This window comes from Blennius ocellaris (genome assembly GCF_963422515.1).
Source record: "Blennius ocellaris genome assembly, chromosome: 12".
NCBI lineage: Eukaryota > Metazoa > Chordata > Actinopteri > Blenniiformes > Blenniidae > Blennius > Blennius ocellaris.
This window is the reverse complement of record NC_137661.1, coordinates 3,602,109-3,621,405: the sequence shown is the minus strand read 5'-3', so window position 1 is coordinate 3,621,405 and position 19,297 is coordinate 3,602,109. Positions and strand designations below refer to the sequence as shown.

At 45.5% G+C, this 19,297-nt stretch overlaps 2 protein-coding genes across 2 annotated transcripts in view; one reads left to right on the top strand and one right to left on the bottom strand.

The window, feature by feature from the left end:
• gabra5 (gamma-aminobutyric acid type A receptor subunit alpha5) overlaps positions 1-19,297 on the top strand; it is a gene marked incomplete at its 3' end in the record, with an annotated part of 45,931 nt that overhangs the window by 16,071 nt on the left and 10,563 nt on the right. Inside the window, 1 exon segment of the mRNA XM_080505921.1 lies at positions 8,989-9,132. Within this exon segment, the coding sequence (XP_080362047.1) occupies positions 8,989-9,132 (144 nt within the window).
• Positions 1-19,297, bottom strand: part of gabrb3 (gamma-aminobutyric acid type A receptor subunit beta3) — a gene marked incomplete at both ends in the record, with an annotated part of 93,615 nt that overhangs the window by 71,714 nt on the left and 2,604 nt on the right. The gene's annotated exons all lie outside the window — the stretch shown is intronic.

Genomic DNA, 19,297 nt, shown 5'->3' with positions numbered 1-19,297 from the left:
TGCCAAGTGTTAGCAAACATGCTGCATGTGGCTTCTGCATTATTTAAGTAAGTGTGCGTGTGTGTGTGTGCGTGCGTGCGTGCGTGCGTGCGTGCGTGTGTAATACTGGAAATATAAAAAAAGCATGTACAAGCATTGACTCTTTATTTGCAACTAACCTTTAAAAAGAAAACTCTGACCCTCACACCTGCGAGCAGCTGAACCACGGCTGCAGCTTAGGCGAGGTGGCCGAGCGTCCCTCAGGCCCGCTAAGCCGGTCAGGCTGACCCGGAGCTCCGGCAGCGCTAAAATATCTGGGGAGCTCCTGTTGTGTAAGCTAAAGATTAGCATTTGAGGTCTTCCCTGCCACTGACGTATGCAGGGATCTCTCAAGCTCAGCGCTCTCAGAGCTCAAACAGCAGAGCTGCGCTTGCAGCACACCGCCGGACACTTGGCCACCCCCACACTGCCCCCCCCCCCCCCCCCCCCCCAGCGGTGACCCAGTACAGGGATAATCGGAGCACAGAAGGCTGTCAGCAGGCCCTTAACCCATCAGGGAGGCCAGGAAGGCAAAGCCTTCTTTAAATAATGATATTAGGTCTGAATAAAGAGGTTGTTGTCTAGTATCCTTGCTAATTCAGTGTAATTAAAAAGTACAAATCACTTCGTTCATTTTGATTCGGTTCAGCTCGACTTTATCGCTGCAGAGCAGCGACTGAGGAAATGTAGATAAAATCATTCAAAGATCAATCAAACCACCAATATTTATATTAATGAGAGCATATCTCAAATTCACACAATACAAACGGCGCTAACATCCTTGATGTAGTGTACATGTACAGACAGTAAATTCCAATTACAAAGAAGAAGCACTGCTGATGGCCTGTAAAGCATCATGTGGCTGTAGAGAACAAATGTGGTCCACGTGAGGGTCTCAGCTGGAAAAGTTACTGTGCAGTTACTATCCTGTTTTTTACAACTCCATTAACCCCTGCTAATCCTCTGACCTGATGGACTTCACTCACCCAACAGCTCAAGGCTTTCAGTGCTACGGTATAGACCCCCCCCCCCCTCGTGTTAATCACTACTCCTATACTAAAGTGTGCTTCTCCCCCTCCACCCACTGTTGTTCATATATTTTATCGTACACAGCAACTCCAAGGCTGCGGCAAATTTGTTAACTGATTCAATGGATACTGGTTTACACAAATAAATAATCCACCAGCCACATGACAGAAACGCAATGTGTTTAGTCATGAAGGCATGGTGAAGATGATCTGCGGACAACTGAGCTTAACAAGACGACAACATAGGTATTGTCACCAAAATGTAACACCAAACATGGCTTTGGATGGATGGATGAGATATACTTCTGTCATCAGATTCAACTTCAGCTTATTCTTTTAATAAAATTGTGGAATGCTCAACTTAATGATCTTGATTTGTGGAAAATAAAAGTTATTACGTCCCATTTTTAATTGTAATGTACAAATTGAGACGGGTTATCTGTCACCATGTAGCTTTTCCTGTCAGAGTTTACTTTGTTTTGAGCCAATGGCTTTCTTCCATGACTAATAGAGTTAATGACGATAACATATTATATAGATTTTCTACCAAACACACAACATTTTTTAACAATGCATTTCATCTGTGCTTCACTTTGTTAACCAATCAATCAACCATCATTTTATTTAGCTTTTTTTTTTCTTTGTTAAAAAAAATTAAAAAAACCTCTTCCTCCGAGGGGGCTTTTCCACCGGAAAGAACCAGGAGCACCACGTCTTTGTCTGTCCACTGTCGAAGCCCCAAAGCCGACGGGGCCAAACAGGAGCTAGCCTGGTGCTGAACTGGGCCAAAGAGGAGCCAGAGCAGGCCCTGACACATCATCAGCTGGGGGCGGAGCTATCACCACCGACCAGGCGGAAGAGCGCTTCTGAAATCCAGAGTGAACACGGAGCCCAGGACTGCTTCTGAAGAGAAGAACAAAACTCCCTGAAGTTACTAACCAGATCATTTCACCCCACATGGTGGAGCCTCTGCTGAGGCTGCGGCGACTTGCGGGTTGAATGTAGAATGTCGAAGCAGTTTTGTTCACGCTTTTCATGGTAACGTCATTGTAAGTAACTTCACTTCCAGGTCCTGTATGACGTTCTGACCGCAGGCTGAGGTCTGCATGAGGCTGCGCTACGCTACAAGACGCTCCATTCTGATGTTCTAACCCACACAACTTCACCATGAAGCCAGACTTTTGGTTCTTCAGCAACTAAAAACAAAACTACATGCTACTGGAAATGAAAGCTGGATTTTTTTAACCATAAAATATCTTTTTAAAGGCTTCATGTGAAAGAGAACTTTAATCAGCGTGTGTTTAGGCAGGTTTCCATTAGAAATGCTGTAGAGCTGCGAGTTCAGCCTGTCAGGTGGTGGGCCTGCTTCATGAGCTGCTGGGTGGTGGCAGACCACGTCAGGGGGTTAGAGATGGTGAGTCCAAAGAGCAGTCATGTGTGAATAGTGTGAAGAGAAGAGGGCTCAACACACAGCCTTGTGGAGTCCCTGTGTTTAAGATGAGGGTAGAGGAGGTTTGGTCTATCTGTGAGGAAGTACATGATCCACGTGCTCCAGGTGGAATTGAAGAACACAGAATGAACAGCATTCCCACACAGCTGTCTGGTTTCTCCACGTGGGGACTGCTGTGGAGAGGATGTCCTCTCTGGAACAGCTGGCCCCAGTAGGACAACTGGGGCCAGCTGCTTTGTGTATGTTGATGCTCTTTAGCACAGTCGTCAGTTGGTGTTGTTAAAAGACCAGCCTCGCCTCTCTGCAGGATGGTGATTGGAGCAGCCTCTCCTCTTTCCATATGGAAGAAGGCAAAGACCAAAGAGGAGCAAGAGCAGGCCCTGACACATCATCAGTGTTCAGGACATCAGGCAGTGTGGGGTCCTCATCTGGAAATATCCTGTTGCTTTTCATAGTCCATCAGTGCCTTGATGCTTCTCCAAATGCTGTGTCGATCCTTGTCTTTGGACTGGTTTTCTATGTGTTGTTGGTGTCTGTGCTTTGCTTCCCTGACTCCCTCCTGGATTTTCCCCTGTGCTGTACTGTATGCCTGTCTGCTTCCTGGTGGAAGAGCTGAGTCCCTCTCTCTAAACCTCGGCTTCTTCTTAGGAAAGAGCTAACAGTGACATTATGTGTGCAGAAATGTAGGTATCCTAGCAACGAGTCAACTGTCCTATGATATGCTATGATGAACACTGTTTGGGTGTGCCACCGACTGTCTTATTGTCAGTCATCTCTCGTTCTGGCTTGGCTTGTATGTAAACAGCCATGATTGTTGCCACAGTTAACTCCCGTCAGGGAATGAAGGGTGCACACCTCATCACCTTGAGCTCCAGGTCCAGACAACAGTGTGTATCTACCACCTTCACATCTGCGTTCCTCGTTTCATCTGCTCTGTGAAGCGAGTGTCCAGCAGGCTGGACTGCAGATTCCAGGAGGTTCTGGAACAGCCAGGTCTGATGATAGTGAGGATTTCACCCATCATGTTGGTAAGAGATCTGGAGTTGGCCAGGAAGAGACTCGGTAATGGCCGTTCGAATGGGTTTGTGTTCAATCTCCCTCTCAGGCCTCCCCTCTTTTCATTGAGTCTCTGACGGCGCCATGACTTTGCCTGGCCCTGGAGGTTGGAGCATCTCTGGTGTTGAAGTCCTCACTGTGGACTTCATATTTTGTTAATGGTGCAATTTTATGTGAGGGTCTGCTTCTCACTGGCTTCCATAGTGAAAAAAAAGGACAAAAGGACTCTAAAATCATTTTTGAAAAGATAAAAACGCACAAAAAGTAGATGCTTTGTGTGATTATTGACATTTTAACATGTTTTCTTCTATACATGCCAAATCTGTTGACTATAAATAAGGAAACATTCAAATTCTAATTAAGTGCTTTATAAATGGTGGCAAGCGATGACTGCGTTCTTAATAAAACAAACATTTTCACAAAATCTTCCTCTTGGCTGTTGTACAAACAACAATATAGTTGCTCGAACTCGTCACCGTTGTTCATTAAGCTCAGTAGATGAACTGACCCTGAATCACATGTGCTGGAGCAGAAACATCTACAACATGCAGCACAATTACAAATATCCACACTCAAACTACATACGTCTAATTTGAAGCAGCAGCATGATCACAGCCTTTGCAGCCCTGTTATTTACTTGGAGTTTAAGAGTGTTTTGTTTGTCTGCTCTGCTGGTGAAGCAACTTTAATCTGTATGAGAGGGAAGTTGATTTCAGCGCTTCAATAGAAATGATTCAACAGATGAGAGGATGGACCAATTAGAGAGGCGGTATATCACCTCCCATCTTCCTAAGTAAACTGGTACATGAGGTGCTTTGACAAAGCCATTGGGCAAACCCTTGCATGTTTATGTTGTGAAAAGTACAAATATATTTCAGTTTTACCAAGAATTGAACACACCCCAAGGGGCTTCCATAATGCAAAAGCTTAGAACAGATTGATAAACCCGATGCAGCAGGATGAAAAGTGAGTTATTTAAGTGGATCTCATTAGTGATACATTGTTTTTGCAAGTGAATTGACGTCATATTTTGGTGAAGTTTGTGTTAGAGTATTATTCCATTTAGTTACCACATTCATGCTTAATCTCAGTCTTATTTCTTCTGTCTTTATTTAGCAGCGTCACTCAGGCGCTGTTGTTTAACTTGAACTAATCATGAGTTCTGAGCCTCGGTAGAAGCACTCTGAGCACAAAACTTTGAGAAGAACCAGAACCAGTGTGTTAAAGTTGCTTCCGTCAAATTTCTAGCCAACCTTTTGTGACTTCTTTTTTACTGCAGAGGCTTTTACACTTGTTTTGCAGCTCATGCCTTTGAGCGCTGGTTTTAGCTGGGACCCAGCTGAGGCATTGGCAAATCAACTGATGGTGCGACTCGAACTATGATGAGTGAAATGGACTGGGTTGCGGAAGCCGCAGAAAGTGAACCGTCAGGTTTCCATTCATTACTTACACAACGCTGACGGTAACAATGTGTGCTGGAAGAAGAAGTCCCACAAAGACTTGCATGAGACAATGCGTCTTTGGGAGGATGATCCACAGACTGGCTGACTGGGGTCAATTGAAATTTCAGTCAAGTCTTCTAACACCACGGTTGTTGGATTAGTGCAATACTGTTCAATTGGATCCTGCACTGCAGTACGACTGAGGGAGAAACACGTGCATACACACACAGGGATGTTTGCTGCATCGTCTATATAACACATGTGAGTCTGTCGTTCCACCATCAACATGTTTGCATTGTTGCTGATATTGCTTGCTTCAGGAACAAACCATATGAATTGAAAGGCTGGATAGTTCAGCGCAAACCATGACCTGGGCTCCATACTGATCGTGACTGAAACAAACTGCCGCGCTGTGCAAACGTCCAGCCGTCATATGGCGCTATTAGTTAAACATCTGTGTGTTGTGATATATTCAAGCTGATCACATAAAACATGAGCCCTCGACAACGACATCAAGATAATCCCAGTGTAATGAACTGCAATGGTGAAAGATAAAGTGCTGCACTGCAAACACGACATGTTTCTCAAATGGAGCGTAGAGGCTTGGATGCACCCACCTCGGCCTCGTGGGAAACTTCATGGTGCCCCCTACTGGCCAATGCATGTATGACGGAAGCAAGGTAGAGAAGCAGGAAGTTACAAATGTCCACTGGTAGGTTGGGGTGGATAGAGTAATTTAAAGACCGAATTTTGAGCCAGAAAAATAGAATTTTGAGTCTTGTGTAAAACATAAATCAGGTAGACAGAACTACAGATTATCTTAAACTGGTGCTGACAAGCTGATCTGTATCAAGAGTGTAAAGTTGTTAGCATTCAAAATTCAAAACAAACTTTTCCAATTGGACTTATGTACAAACACTGTTGCTGGAAACTCTGTTAAGTTTCACTGTCTACGTCCAAGAATAAGGAATCATGACCATCACAGTCACAACTGCCATGTGGAATTCCTCTGTGAATATTCAAATGCAAGAATCTCATTAATAATAATAATTATAATGCATTGGTTTTATATAGCGCTTTTCTAGGCACTCAAAGACGCCAAAAATACCTTTTTCTAAATTTAACAAGAGTGTTGATGCATTAACTGACTTAGCCAAACACCTGCCTGACCCCAAAAAAAGGCAAATTCAGTATTATGGCAATGAGTAGATCACATGTCTACATATCATCCAAAGTGTAATGACTCAGAAAAGTCGACGATGGCTGTAAATCTGGGATGTTGCTTCACTAGAGCCACATGAAGTTTCATCATCCCAGAGGTGAAGGCCACTGGTAATGTCGTTCTGCTGATGAGTTCCCCCTCTCTATGCAACTCCATTGTTTTCCCAGTTCTTTTTGAGAAATTGAACTGAGTGACGCAGAGAATGAAATGAAATGAAAGAATTGACCAGTGTTGAGGCAAAACTTTCACACTAACAGCTGAATTACCAAAGCCTCTCTGAGCTCTTCATGCTGAAACTAAAGCATCCGTAAGGTGTCCACTCACATCCTCATCTGGTTTCCACCTATTTCCAGTTGGTTTTTGCCTTCGTAAATACACTGGTCCCTCGTTCATCATGGGGCTCACGTTCTAAAAACATCCTGCAAGAAGCGAAATCCATGAAGTAGTTGACACTTTTTTTTTTTTTTACAAGTATTATATATGTTTTAAGGCAGTAAAACCCTTCACCACACACTTTATACACTCTTCTCAGACAGGAATGAATATTTTCTCACATTTCCCTTGTTTCAACTCCCAAAGTTGAAACCTCTGTAGATTTTAAAACATAAACATTCCTCTGCCTTTTGGCTGCGACTGCAGGTTCCTTTGTCGGTGCAGAACGTTTTGTCGACATTGTGGGTTTGTCAGGAACAAAACTTGTAAACACGCAGCACTTCAGAGTCTTACTGAGCAAACACTGATGGCAAGTCGAGGCATTCGTGTGCATGAGACACGGCACGGAGATTGATTGACAAGGGTCTAAGTCCTCTAGCCAATCAGGCCACAGAATACAATGTGCAGGTTCTTCCTTAGCCAGTCAGGACATAGAACACTGTGCGCCTTCACGCACTTAAAAAAAAAAAAAGCGAGGCTGTGAAAGGTGAACCGCGTTTTCGTGTCGTACCGCTTTCTGAAATCCTCTCACGCGTGTGTTAGCGTCATCTGTAATGGACTTTCTGTACCATCCTTGAGTTCAGGGAGTTCGCTCCTCGTTCCCTTCAGAATTTCTCCAACACAAGCCTTCAGCGTGACCCACAAGGAAAAAATATTTTCATCCTCAGGAAGTGAGTTCAATCAGCCGAAAGGAGCAAAGTAGTTTGATGGCAGACTGGAGGTCCTGGTGAGTTCATCCGTCTCACGATGAGGCTTTTTCTGACATCCGATCTGCCCGAGCGCTGCTACCTGCAAAGTAGCATGACTGAAAATCGAACCGTTACGTAAAGGCCCTCATGTAACACGCCATTCGTCAAACTCATCTTCGCTCGACAGGAAGTAACAACGAAAGCTCAGAGGGAACATTAGACTAATAAGCCAAACAACTTCAATCACACTATACTCAGTACGGGAGCCAAACGTCACATTTATTACTTGTATTCAAACACTCTGTAAGCCTTTCCCTGGTACTTCCAATGAGAAAATCTCCCTGTCACACTGCTCTGGCCTCCAGCATCTGAATGCTGCAGCCATACTATGATAGTAACAGGAAGTGTTTCTCTTCTTATAAACCTTTTACATATATCAATGTTACATTAAAGAAAATAAGGGTTTTTCACCAGTCGGAAGAAACGTGCACACATGGTTTTCCTTAATTAACTCATAAAAGATGAACTTGAACCAAAATGTATTGCAGCACATAAAGACTGAAATATTTGTCAGAAATGCCAGAAGTTTATCTAAAACATAAGTAACCCAATGATTCAAAAGTGTTTTGAGAAGTTTAAAACTAAATTGTTTCATATTCGCAGAGCATTTGAATTCTATAATATCAGATGAGAACATTTGCTTAATATACTTCCTCGTGTCTTCAGCTTTCTGTCACCAGCCAAATCCAGTTCTTGTGCTTGGTTCACTGCACCACTCATCTCATCCAAGCAGATTGACGTGGACGTCTTTTTCCACCTGCTTTATGTCTGTTGGGCTTTAAATTCACTGCCACTGGTTAGATCAGGGGTGGGCAATCCTGGGCCTGGAGGGCCGCAGCCCTGCATGTTTTAGATGTCTCCTCACATCCATACAGCAATTAGTGGCTCCTCGTTAAGCTTTCTGCAGAGCCTCGTCATGATAACAGGTGTGTTTGAGCAGGGAAACATCTCAAACCTGCAGGACTGCGGCCCTCCAGGACCAGGATTGACCACCCCTGGTCTAAAACCTGCAGGGCTGCGGCCCTCCAGGGCCAGGATTGACCACCCCTGGTCTAAAACCTGCAGGGCTGCGGCCCTCCAGGACCAGGATTGACCACCCCTGGTCTAAAACCTGCAGGGCTGCGGCCCTCCAGGACCAGGATTGACCACCCCTGGTCTAAAACCTGCAGGGCTGCGGCCCTCCAGGACCAGGATTGACCACCCCTGGTCTAAAACCTGCAGGGCTGCGGCCCTCCAGGGCCAGGATTGACCACCCCTGGTCTAAAACCTGCAGGGCTGCGGCCCTCCAGGGCCAGGATTGACCACCCCTGGTCTAAAACCTGCAGGGCTGCGGCCCTCCAGGACCAGGATTGACCACCCCTGGTCTAAAACCTGCAGGGCTGCGGCCCTCCAGGGCCAGGATTGACCACCCCTGGTCTAAAACCTGCAGGGCTGCGGCCCTCCAGGGCCAGGATTGACCACCCCTGGGTTAGACGCACTGGTTAGTTCTATTACAGGTGAAAATGGATGTCGAAAAAAAACTGAAGCTGGAGTCTCTCATTGGTTGAAAATAATCAATATATCTACATATGTGTGTTTTATCTGTGTTTAGATGCCTATCCGGTTTCGGAGGTGGTCTACACATGGACTCAAGGGGCAGCAAAATCTGTGGTGGTGGCTGAGGAAGGCTCCCGGCTCAACCAGTATCACCTGATTGGTCAGACTGCAGGAACAGAAGACATCTACACCAGCCGAGGTACGGCAACACAGGAGGGAACAGACTCACACACCGCGAGGCGTCAGGCAACGTTCCCTTTACCAAGACTGCCTGCAGCGTGAATACAAGCAGAATGCAGCGACGTGCAGTCTGACATGATCGAGCTTGTTAATTATTCAAACGCACGCCTTGAACGTTATGCCAGCGACACTTTTTTTTAAAAGAAAGTTAAAAGGAAAATCACAGCTCATGAGTTTGACTGGAACTTGGTAGACAACATTACATAGAAAGAGCATCCCAGAGAAGCTTTTAGAAGTAAAGATCAGGAGGAGTTTACTGGTCTGTGAAAGACGGTGGAGTAAACATGGCAACAGCCAAAGAATATTGTCAACAATATTGAGGGTCATTGTGTCAACACTCTTTCAAATGGGTCGCTCCTCATTCACGCTTCGCAGAAATCCAGAATTAACATTTGACACTTCTGGACAAGTTCAGAAAGTAAATTAATTTATATCAGCATCCTCCAGCTGTAACTCAGCACTACTTTCAAAATATGTCTGGGTTATGAATCACAACATGAGCTCTGGAAAACCTAAATAAATGAATCAGTGTCTCCACTAATCTGGGATGAAATTCATACGGGGGAAAAGCAAACGCTAGCATGTTTCCTTGGCTGAGTCTGAGCTTATTGATGAAGGATGAAGGTGGAGAAGAAGAAAGTTCTTTCTTTGTCACTTTGATATGATAGTATGATGGCTGTATTTCTATTAAAAAGTGCTGGACCAGCCTGCAAACTATAACTGGGAATGATAATCATAATAATTCTATTTTATTTTTAATTCACTTTTCATTTAACATCTCAAAGTGCTTGAGACCTTAAGAAACAACCACATGACAGGGGAGGCACTACTTTGGTTAATAGCCAAAATAAGAAATCCTAAGGAAATGGGGAAAACACAGATTCTACCTTTTGTTTAAACGTTCATCTAATTTTTTATTTTTTTCAGTTTTAGACCTCATTCCACAATGCTTCTGTTTGAAGTGGACATGCTGCGACACAAAGACTGTCATTATGTCACTGCTTCAAAATGTTTTGGCAGCATCCAGTTTAAAACACTCATATTTTCTAAAATGTCAATTTTCATATTTTACACAGAAATTCCATTAACTATTATTCCGACATGTAACCTATTTTAATTAACATTTTCCAAATTGTTCAGGTTCATGGTACGTCTCATCTTTCCTCTGGCCTGGCAGCCGTCAGACCATTAAGCCCTGCATCCGCCTCCACCCTGTTATTCAGCTTATTGTTATTAAAGTGTGTGCCATCCAAAGATGTTGGGACAAGAAAAGGTTTTCAAATCATGCTGGACAGAGACAATGAATGAAATGCAAGGATTGGATACCCCCCCCCCCCCCCCCCCCCCCCCCCCCCCCCCCCTCCACGAAGCCAGCTGTCTCCAGGGGCCACCAACAGAGGAGAGACAGGGTGGGGACTAAATCAAAAGAAATCACTTATCTGTTGGTCTGAGCCAATGGGTCTGGAGGGTTAATCCTCATGCAGGCTCATCAGTTGTGCTTTTACTGAGTGACGTCACGGCCTTGGGATAGGCTGTGGCGGCACACAAAGGTGGGGGGTGGGGGAGAGAGGTGGGGGGGGGGGTGGGAGGGAGCGGTGGGGGAGAGCGGTGGGGGAGTGGTGGGGGAGAGAGGTGGGGGGGGTGGGAGGGAGCGGTGGGGGAGAGAGGTGGGGGAGAGGTGGGAGGAAGTGGTGGGGGAGAGGTGTGGGGGAGAGGTGGGAGGGAGTGGTGGGGGAGAGCGGTGGGGGAGAGAGGTGGCAGGGAGTGGTGGGGGAGAGAGGTGGGGGAGAGGTGTGGGGGAGAGAGGTGGGGGAGAGGTGGGAGGGAGAGCGGTGGGGGAGAGAGGTGGGGGAGAGGTGGGAGGGAGTGGTGGGGGAGAGAGGTGGGGGAGAGAGGTGGGGGAGAGCGGTGGGGGAGGGCGGTGGGGGAGAGAGGTGGGGGAGAGGTGGGGGAGAGAGGTGGGGGAGAGGTGGGAGGGAGTGGTGGGGGAGAGGTGGGGGAGAGAGGTGGGGGAGAGCGGTGGGGGAGAGAGGTGGGGGAGAGGTGGGGGAGAGGTGGGAGGGCGAGGTGGGGGAGAGGTGTGGGGGAGAGGTGGGAGGGAGAGGTGGGGGAGAGAGGTGGGGGAGAGGTGGGGGAGAGGTGGGAGGGAGAGGTGGGGGAGAGAGGTGGGGGAGAGGTGGGAGGGAGAGGTGGGGGAGAGAGGTGGGGGAGAGGTGTGGGGGAGAGGTGGGGGAGAGAGGTGGGGGAGAGGTGGGAGGGAGAGGTGTGGGGGAGAGGTGGGAGGGAGAGGTGGGGGAGAGAGGTGGGGGAGAGGTGGGAGGGAGAGGTGGGGGAGAGGTGTGGGGAAGAGGTGGGAGGGAGTGGTGGGAGGGAGTGGTGGGGGAGTGGTGGGGGAGAGGTGGGGGAGAGAGGTGGGAGGGAGTGGTGGGAGGGAGTGGTGGGGGAGTGGTGGGGGAGAGGTGGGGGAGTGGTGGGGGAGAGGTGGGGGAGAGAGGTGGGAGGGAGTGGTGGTGGAGAGGTGGGGGAGCCACCCGCCGCTTAATTCTGTTATGTAAAAAACATACAATACACTTGTGCTGCCTGCTGGTTATCAGAGTGTAGTCAGTTTGTTTCCCCTGGTTATCAGTGCAGTCAGTTTGTTTCCCCTGGTTATCAGAGTGTAGTCAGTTTGTTTCCCCTGGTTATCAGTGCAGTCAGTTTGTTTCCCCTGGTTATCAGAGTGTAGTCAGTTTGTTTCCCCTGGTTATCAGAGTGTAGTCAGTTTGTTTCCCCTGGTTATCAGAGTGTAGTCAGTTTGTTTCCCCTGGTTATCAGAGTGTAGTCAGTTTGTTTCCCCTGGTTATCAGTGTAGTCAGTTTGTTTCCCCTGGTTATCAGAGTGTAGTCAGTTTGTTTCCCCTGGTTATCAGAGTGTAGTCAGTTTGTTTCCCTGGTTATCAGAGTGTAGTCAGTTTGTTTCCCCTGGTTATCAGAGTGTAGTCAGTTTGTTTCCCCTGGTTATCAGTGCAGTCAGTTTGTTTCCCCTGGTTATCAGAGTGTAGTCAGTTTGTTTCCCCTGGTTATCAGTGCAGTCAGTTTGTTTCCCCTGGTTATCAGAGTGTAGTCAGTTTGTTTCCCCTGGTTATCAGAGTGTAGTCAGTTTGTTTCCCCTGGTTATCAGAGTAGTCAGTTTGTTTCCCCTGGTTATCAGAGTGTAGTCAGTTTGTTTCCCCTGGTTATCAGAGTGTAGTCAGTTTGTTTCCCCTGGTTATCAGAGTGTAGTCAGTTTGTTTCCCCTGGTTATCAGAGTTTAGTCAGTTTGTTTCCCCTGGTTATCAGAGTAGTCAGTTTGTTTCCCCTGGTTATCAGAGTGTAGTCAGTTTGTTTCCCCTGGTTATCAGAGTTTTTACAGTTTGTTTTCCCTGGTTATCAGTGTAGTCAGTTTGTTTCCCCTGGTTATCAGTGTAGTCAGTTTGTTTCCCCTGGTTATCAGAGTGTAGTCAGTTTGTTTCCCTGGTTATCAGAGTGTAGTCAGTTTGTTTCCCCTGGTTATCAGAGTGTAGTCAGTTTGTTTCCCCTGGTTATCAGAGTGTAGTCAGTTTGTTTCCCCTGGTTATCAGAGTAGTCAGTTTGTTTCCCCTGGTTATCAGAGTGTAGTCAGTTTGTTTCCCCTGGTTATCAGAGTGTAGTCAGTTTGTTTCCCTGGTTATCAGAGTGTAGTCAGTTTGTTTCCCCTGGTTATCAGAGTGTAGTCAGTTTGTTTCCCCTGGTTATCAGTGCAGTCAGTTTGTTTCCCCTGGTTATCAGAGTGTAGTCAGTTTGTTTCCCCTGGTTATCAGTGTAGTCAGTTTGTTTCCCCTGGTTATCAGTGAAGTCAGTTTGTTTCCCCTGGTTATCAGTGTAGTCAGTTTGTTTCCCCTGGTTATCAGAGTGTAGTCAGTTTGTTTCCCCTGGTTATCAGAGTTTAGTCAGTTTGTTTCCCCTGGTTATCAGTGTAGTCAGTTTGTTTCCCCTGGTTATCAGAGTGTAGTCAGTTTGTTTTCCCTGGTTATCAGAGTTTAGTCAGTTTGTTTCCCCTGGTTATCAGTGTAGTCAGTTTGTTTTCCCTGGTTATCAGAGTGTAGTCAGTTTGTTTCCCCTGGTTATCAGAGTAGTCAGTTTGTTTCCCCTGGTTATCAGAGTGTAGTCAGTTTGTTTCCCTGGTTATCAGAGTGTAGTCAGTTTGTTTCCCCTGGTTATCAGAGTGTAGTCAGTTATTTTCCCCTGGTTATCAGAGTGTAGTCAGTTTGTTTCCCCTGGTTATCAGTGCAGTCAGTTTGTTTCCCCTGGTTATCAGAGTGTAGTCAGTTTGTTTCCCCTGGTTATCAGTGCAGTCAGTTTGTTTCCCTGGTTATCAGAGTGTAGTCAGTTTGTTTCCCCTGGTTATCAGAGTGTAGTCAGTTATTTTCCCCTGGTTATCAGAGTGTAGTCAGTTTGTTTCCCCTGGTTATCAGTGCAGTCAGTTTGTTTCCCCTGGTTATCAGAGTGTAGTCAGTTTGTTTCCCCTGGTTATCAGTGCAGTCAGTTTGTTTCCCCTGGTTATCAGAGTGTAGTCAGTTTTTTTCCCCTGGTTATCAGAGTAGTCAGTTTGTTTCCCCTGGTTATCAGTGTAGTCAGTTTGTTTCCCCTGGTTATCAGTGTAGTCAGTTTGTTTCCCCTGGTTATCAGAGTGTAGTCAGTTTGTTTCCCCTGGTTATCAGAGTGTAGTCAGTTTGTTTCCCCTGGTTATCAGTGTAGTCAGTTTGTTTCCCCTGGTTATCAGAGTGTAGTCAGTTTGTTTCCCCTGGTTATCAGAGTGTAGTCAGTTTGTTTCCCCTGGTTATCAGTGTAGTCAGTTTGTTTCCCCTGGTTATCAGTGCAGTCAGTTTGTTTCCCCTGGTTATCAGTGTAGTCAGTTTGTTTCCCCTGGTTATCAGTGTAGTCAGTTTGTTTCCCCTGGTTATCAGTGCAGTCAGTTTGTTTCCCCTGGTTATCAGTGTAGTCAGTTTGTTTCCCCTGGTTATCAGAGGGTAGTCAGTTTGTTTCCCCTGGTTATCAGAGTGTAGTCAGTTTGTTTCCCCTGGTTATCAGAGTGTAGTCAGTTTTTTTCCCCTGGTTATCAGAGTAGTCAGTTTGTTTCCCCTGGTTATCAGTGTAGTCAGTTTGTTTCCCCTGGTTATCAGTGTAGTCAGTTTGTTTCCCCTGGTTATCAGAGTGTAGTCAGTTTGTTTCCCCTGGTTATCAGAGTGTAGTCAGTTTGTTTCCCCTGGTTATCAGTGTAGTCAGTTTGTTTCCCCTGGTTATCAGTGCAGTCAGTTTGTTTCCCCTGGTTATCAGTGTAGTCAGTTTGTTTCCCCTGGTTATCAGTGTAGTCAGTTTGTTTCCCCTGGTTATCAGTGTAGTCAGTTTGTTTCCCCTGGTTATCAGTGCAGTCAGTTTGTTTCCCCTGGTTATCAGTGTAGTCAGTTTGTTTCCCCTGGTTATCAGAGTGTAGTCAGTTTGTTTCCCCTGGTTATCAGTGTAGTCAGTTTGTTTCCCCTGGTTATCAGAGTGTAGTCAGTTTGTTTCCCCTGGTTATCAGAGTGTAGTCAGTTTGTTTCCCCTGGTTATCAGTGTAGTCAGTTTGTTTCCCCTGGTTATCAGAGTTTAGTCAGTTTGTTTCCCCTGGTTATCAGTGTAGTCAGTTTGTTTCCCCTGGTTATCAGAGTGTAGTCAGTTTGTTTCCCCTGGTTATCAGAGTGTAGTCAGTTTGTTTCCCCTGGTTATCAGAGTAGTCAGTTTGTTTCCCCTGGTTATCAGTGTAGTCAGTTTGTTTCCCCTGGTTATCAGAGTGTAGTCAGTTTGTTTTCCCTGGTTATCAGAGTGTAGTCAGTTTGTTTTCCCTGGTTATCAGTGTAGTCAGTTTGTTTCCCCTGGTTATGAGAGTAGTCAGTTTGTTTCCCCTGGTTATCAGAGTGTAGTCAGTTTGTTTCCCCTGGTTATCAGAGTGTAGTCAGTTTGTTTCCCTGGTTATCAGAGTGTAGTCAGTTTGTTTCCCCTGGTTATCAGAGTGTAGTCAGTTTGTTTCCCCTGGTTATCAGTGCAGTCAGTTTGTTTCCCCTGGTTATCAGAGTGTAGTCAGTTTGTTTCCCCTGGTTATCAGTGCAGTCAGTTTGTTTCCCCTGGTTATCAGAGTGTAGTCAGTTTGTTTCCCCTGGTTATCAGAGTGTAGTCAGTTTGTTTCCCCTGGTTATCAGAGTAGTCAGTTTGTTTCCCCTGGTTATCAGAGTGTAGTCAGTTTGTTTCCCCTGGTTATCAGAGTGTAGTCAGTTTGTTTCCCCTGGTTATCAGAGTGTAGTCAGTTTGTTTCCCCTGGTTATCAGAGTAGTCAGTTTGTTTCCCCTGGTTATCAGAGTGTAGTCAGTTTGTTTCCCCTGGTTATCAGAGTGTAGTCAGTTTGTTTCCCCTGGTTATCAGAGTGTAGTCAGTTTGTTTCCCCTGGTTATCAGTGTAGTCAGTTTGTTTCCCCTGGTTATCAGAGTGTAGTCAGTTTGTTTCCCCTGGTTATCAGTGTAGTCAGTTTGTTTCCCCTGGTTATCAGAGTGTAGTCAGTTTGTTTCCCCTGGTTATCAGTGTAGTCAGTTTGTTTCCCCTGGTTATCAGAGTGTAGTCAGTTTGTTTCCCCTGGTTATCAGAGTGTAGTCAGTTTGTTTCCCCTGGTTATCAGAGTGTAGTCAGTTTGTTTCCCCTGGTTATCAGAGTGTAGTCAGTTTGTTTCCCCTGGTTATCAGTGTAGTCAGTTTGTTTCCCCTGGTTATCAGAGTGTAGTCAGTTTGTTTCCCCTGGTTATCAGTGTAGTCAGTTTGTTTCCCCTGGTTATCAGAGTGTAGTCAGTTTGTTTCCCCTGGTTATCAGTGCAGTCAGTTTGTTTCCCCTGGTTATCAGAGTGTAGTCAGTTTGTTTCCCCTGGTTATCAGAGTGTAGTCAGTTTGTTTCCCCTGGTTATCAGAGCGTAGTCAGTTTGTTTCCCCTGGTTATCAGAGTTTAGTCAGTTTGTTTCCCCTGGTTATCAGTGTAGTCAGTTTGTTTTCCCTGGTTATCAGAGTGTAGTCAGTTTGTTTTCCCTGGTTATCAGAGTTTAGTCAGTTTGTTTCCCCTGGTTATCAGAGTGTAGTCAGTTTGTTTCCCCTGGTTATCAGAGTGTAGTCAGTTTGTTTCCCCTGGTTATCAGTGCAGTCAGTTTGTTTCCCATGGTTATCAGAGTGTAGTCAGTTTGTTTCCCCTGGTTATCAGAGTGTAGTCAGTTTGTTTCCCCTGGTTATCAGAGTGTAGTCAGTTTGTTTCCCCTGGTTATCAGTGTAGTCAGTTTGTTTCCCCTGGTTATCAGAGTGTAGTCAGTTTGTTTCCCCTGGTTATCAGTGCAGTCAGTTTGTTTCCCCTGGTTATCAGTGTAGTCAGTTTGTTTCCCCTGGTTATCAGAGTGTAGTCAGTTTGTTTCCCCTGGTTATCAGAGTGTAGTCAGTTTGTTTCCCCTGGTTATCAGAGCGTAGTCAGTTTGTTTCCCCTGGTTATCAGAGTGTAGTCAGTTTGTTTTCCCTGGTTATCAGAGTGTAGTCAGTTTGTTTCCCCTGGTTATCAGTGTAGTCAGTTTGTTTCCCCTGGTTATCAGAGTGTAGTCAGTTTGTTTCCCCTGGTTATCAGTGCAGTCAGTTTGTTTCCCCTGGTTATCAGAGTGTAGTCAGTTTGTTTCCCCTGGTTATCAGAGTGTAGTCAGTTTGTTTCCCCTGGTTATCAGAGTGTAGTCAGTTTGTTTCCCCTGGTTATCAGTGCAGTCAGTTTGTTTCCCCTGGTTATCAGTGTAGTCAGTTTGTTTCCCCTGGTTATCAGAGTGTAGTCAGTTTGTTTCCCCTGGTTATCAGAGTGTAGTCAGTTTGTTTCCCCTGGTTATCAGAGTGTAGTCAGTTTGTTTCCCCTGGTTATCAGTGTAGTCAGTTTGTTTCCCCTGGTTATCAGAGTTTAGTCAGTTTGTTTCCCCTGGTTATCAGTGTAGTCAGTTTGTTTCCCCTGGTTATCAGAGTGTAGTCAGTTTGTTTCCCTGGTTATCAGAGTGTAGTCAGTTTGTTTCCCCTGGTTATCAGAGTGTAGTCAGTTTGTTTCCCCTGGTTATCAGAGTAGTCAGTTTGTTTCCCCTGGTTATCAGTGTAGTCAGTTTGTTTCCCCTGGTTATCAGAGTGTAGTCAGTTTGTTTTCCCTGGTTATCAGAGTGTAGTCAGTTTGTTTTCCCTGGTTATCAGTGTAGTCAGTTTGTTTCCCCTGGTTATCAGAGTAGTCAGTTTGTTTCCCCTGGTTATCAGAGTGTAGTCAGTTTGTTTCCCCTGGTTATCAGAGTGTAGTCAGTTTGTTTCCCTGGTTATCAGAGTGTAGTCAGTTTGTTTCCCCTGGTTATCAGAGTGTAGTCAGTTTGTTTCCCCTGGTTATCAGTGCAGTCAGTTTGTTTCCCCTGGTTATCAGAGTGTAGTCAGTTTGTTTCCCCTGGTTATCAGTGCAGTCAGTTTGTTTCCCCTGGTTATCAGAGTGTAGTCAGTTTGTTTCCCCTGGTTATCAGAGTAGTCAGTTTGTTTCCCCTGGTTATCAGAGTGTAGTCAGTTTGTTTCCCCTGGTTATCAGAGTGTAGTCAGTTTGTTTCCCCCGGTTATCAGAGTAGTCAGTTTGTTTCCCCTGGTTATCAGAGTGTAGTCAGTTTGTTTCCCCCGGTTATCAGAGTAGTCAGTTTGTTTCCCCTGGTTATCAGAGTGTAGTCAGTTTGTTTCCCCTGGTTATCAGAGTAGTCAGTTTGTTTCCCCTGGTTATCAGAGTGTAGTCAGTTTGTTTCCCCTGGTTATCAGAGTGTAGTCAGTTTGTTTCCCCTGGTTATCAGAGTGTAGTCAGTTTGTTTCCCCTGGTTATCAGTGTAGTCAGTTTGTTTCCCCTGGTTATCAGAGTGTAGTCAGTTTGTTTCCCCTGGTTATCAGTGTAGTCAGTTTGTTTCCCCTGGTTATCAGAGTGTAGTCAGTTTGTTTCCCCTGGTTATCAGTGTAGTCAGTTTGTTTCCCCTGGTTATCAGAGTGTAGTCAGTTTGTTTCCCCTGGTTATCAGAGTGTAGTCAGTTTGTTTCCCCTGGTTATCAGAGTGTAGTCAGTTTGTTTCCCCTGGTTATCAGAGTGTAGTCAGTTTGTTTCCCCTGGTTATCAGAGTGTAGTCAGTTTGTTTCCCCTGGTTATCAGAGTGTAGTCAGTTTGTTTCCCCTGGTTATCAGTGTAGTCAGTTTGTTTCCCCTGGTTATCAGAGTGTAGTCAGTTTGTTTCCCCTGGTTATCAGTGCAGTCAGTTTGTTTCCCCTGGTTATCAGAGCGTAGTCAGTTTGTTTCCCCTGGTTATCAGAGTGTAGTCAGTTTGTTTCCCCTGGTTATCAGAGCGTAGTCAGTTTGTTTCCCCTGGTTATCAGAGTTTAGTCAGTTTGTTTCCCCTGGTTATCAGTGTAGTCAGTTTGTTTTCCCTGGTTATCAAAGTGTAGTCAGTTTGTTTTCCCTGGTTATCAGAGTTTAGTCAGTTTGTTTCCCCTGGTTATCAGAGTGTAGTCAGTTTGTTTCCCCTGGTTATCAGTGTAGTCAGTTTGTTTCCCCTGGTTATCAGAGTGTAGTCAGTTTGTTTCCCCTGGTTATCAGTGTAGTCAGTTTGTTTCCCCTGGTTATCAGAGTGTAGTCAGTTTGTTTCCCCTGGTTATCAGTGTAGTCAGTTTGTTTCCCCTGGTTATCAGAGTGTAGTCAGTTTGTTTCCCCTGGTTATCAGTGTAGTCAGTTTGTTTCCCCTGGTTATCAGTGTAGTCAGTTTGTTTCCCCTGGTTATCAGAGTGTAGTCAGTTTGTTTCCCCTGGTTATCAGAGTAGTCAGTTTGTTTCCCCTGGTTATCAGAGTGTAGTCAGTTTGTTTCCCCTGGTTATCAGAGTTTAGTCAGTTTGTTTCCCCTGGTTATCAGAGTGTAGTCAGTTTGTTTCCCCTGGTTATCAGAGTGTAGTCAGTTTGTTTCCCCTGGTTATCAGTGCAGTCAGTTTGTTTCCCCTGGTTATCAGTGTAGTCAGTTTGTTTCCCCTGGTTATCAGAGTGTAGTCAGT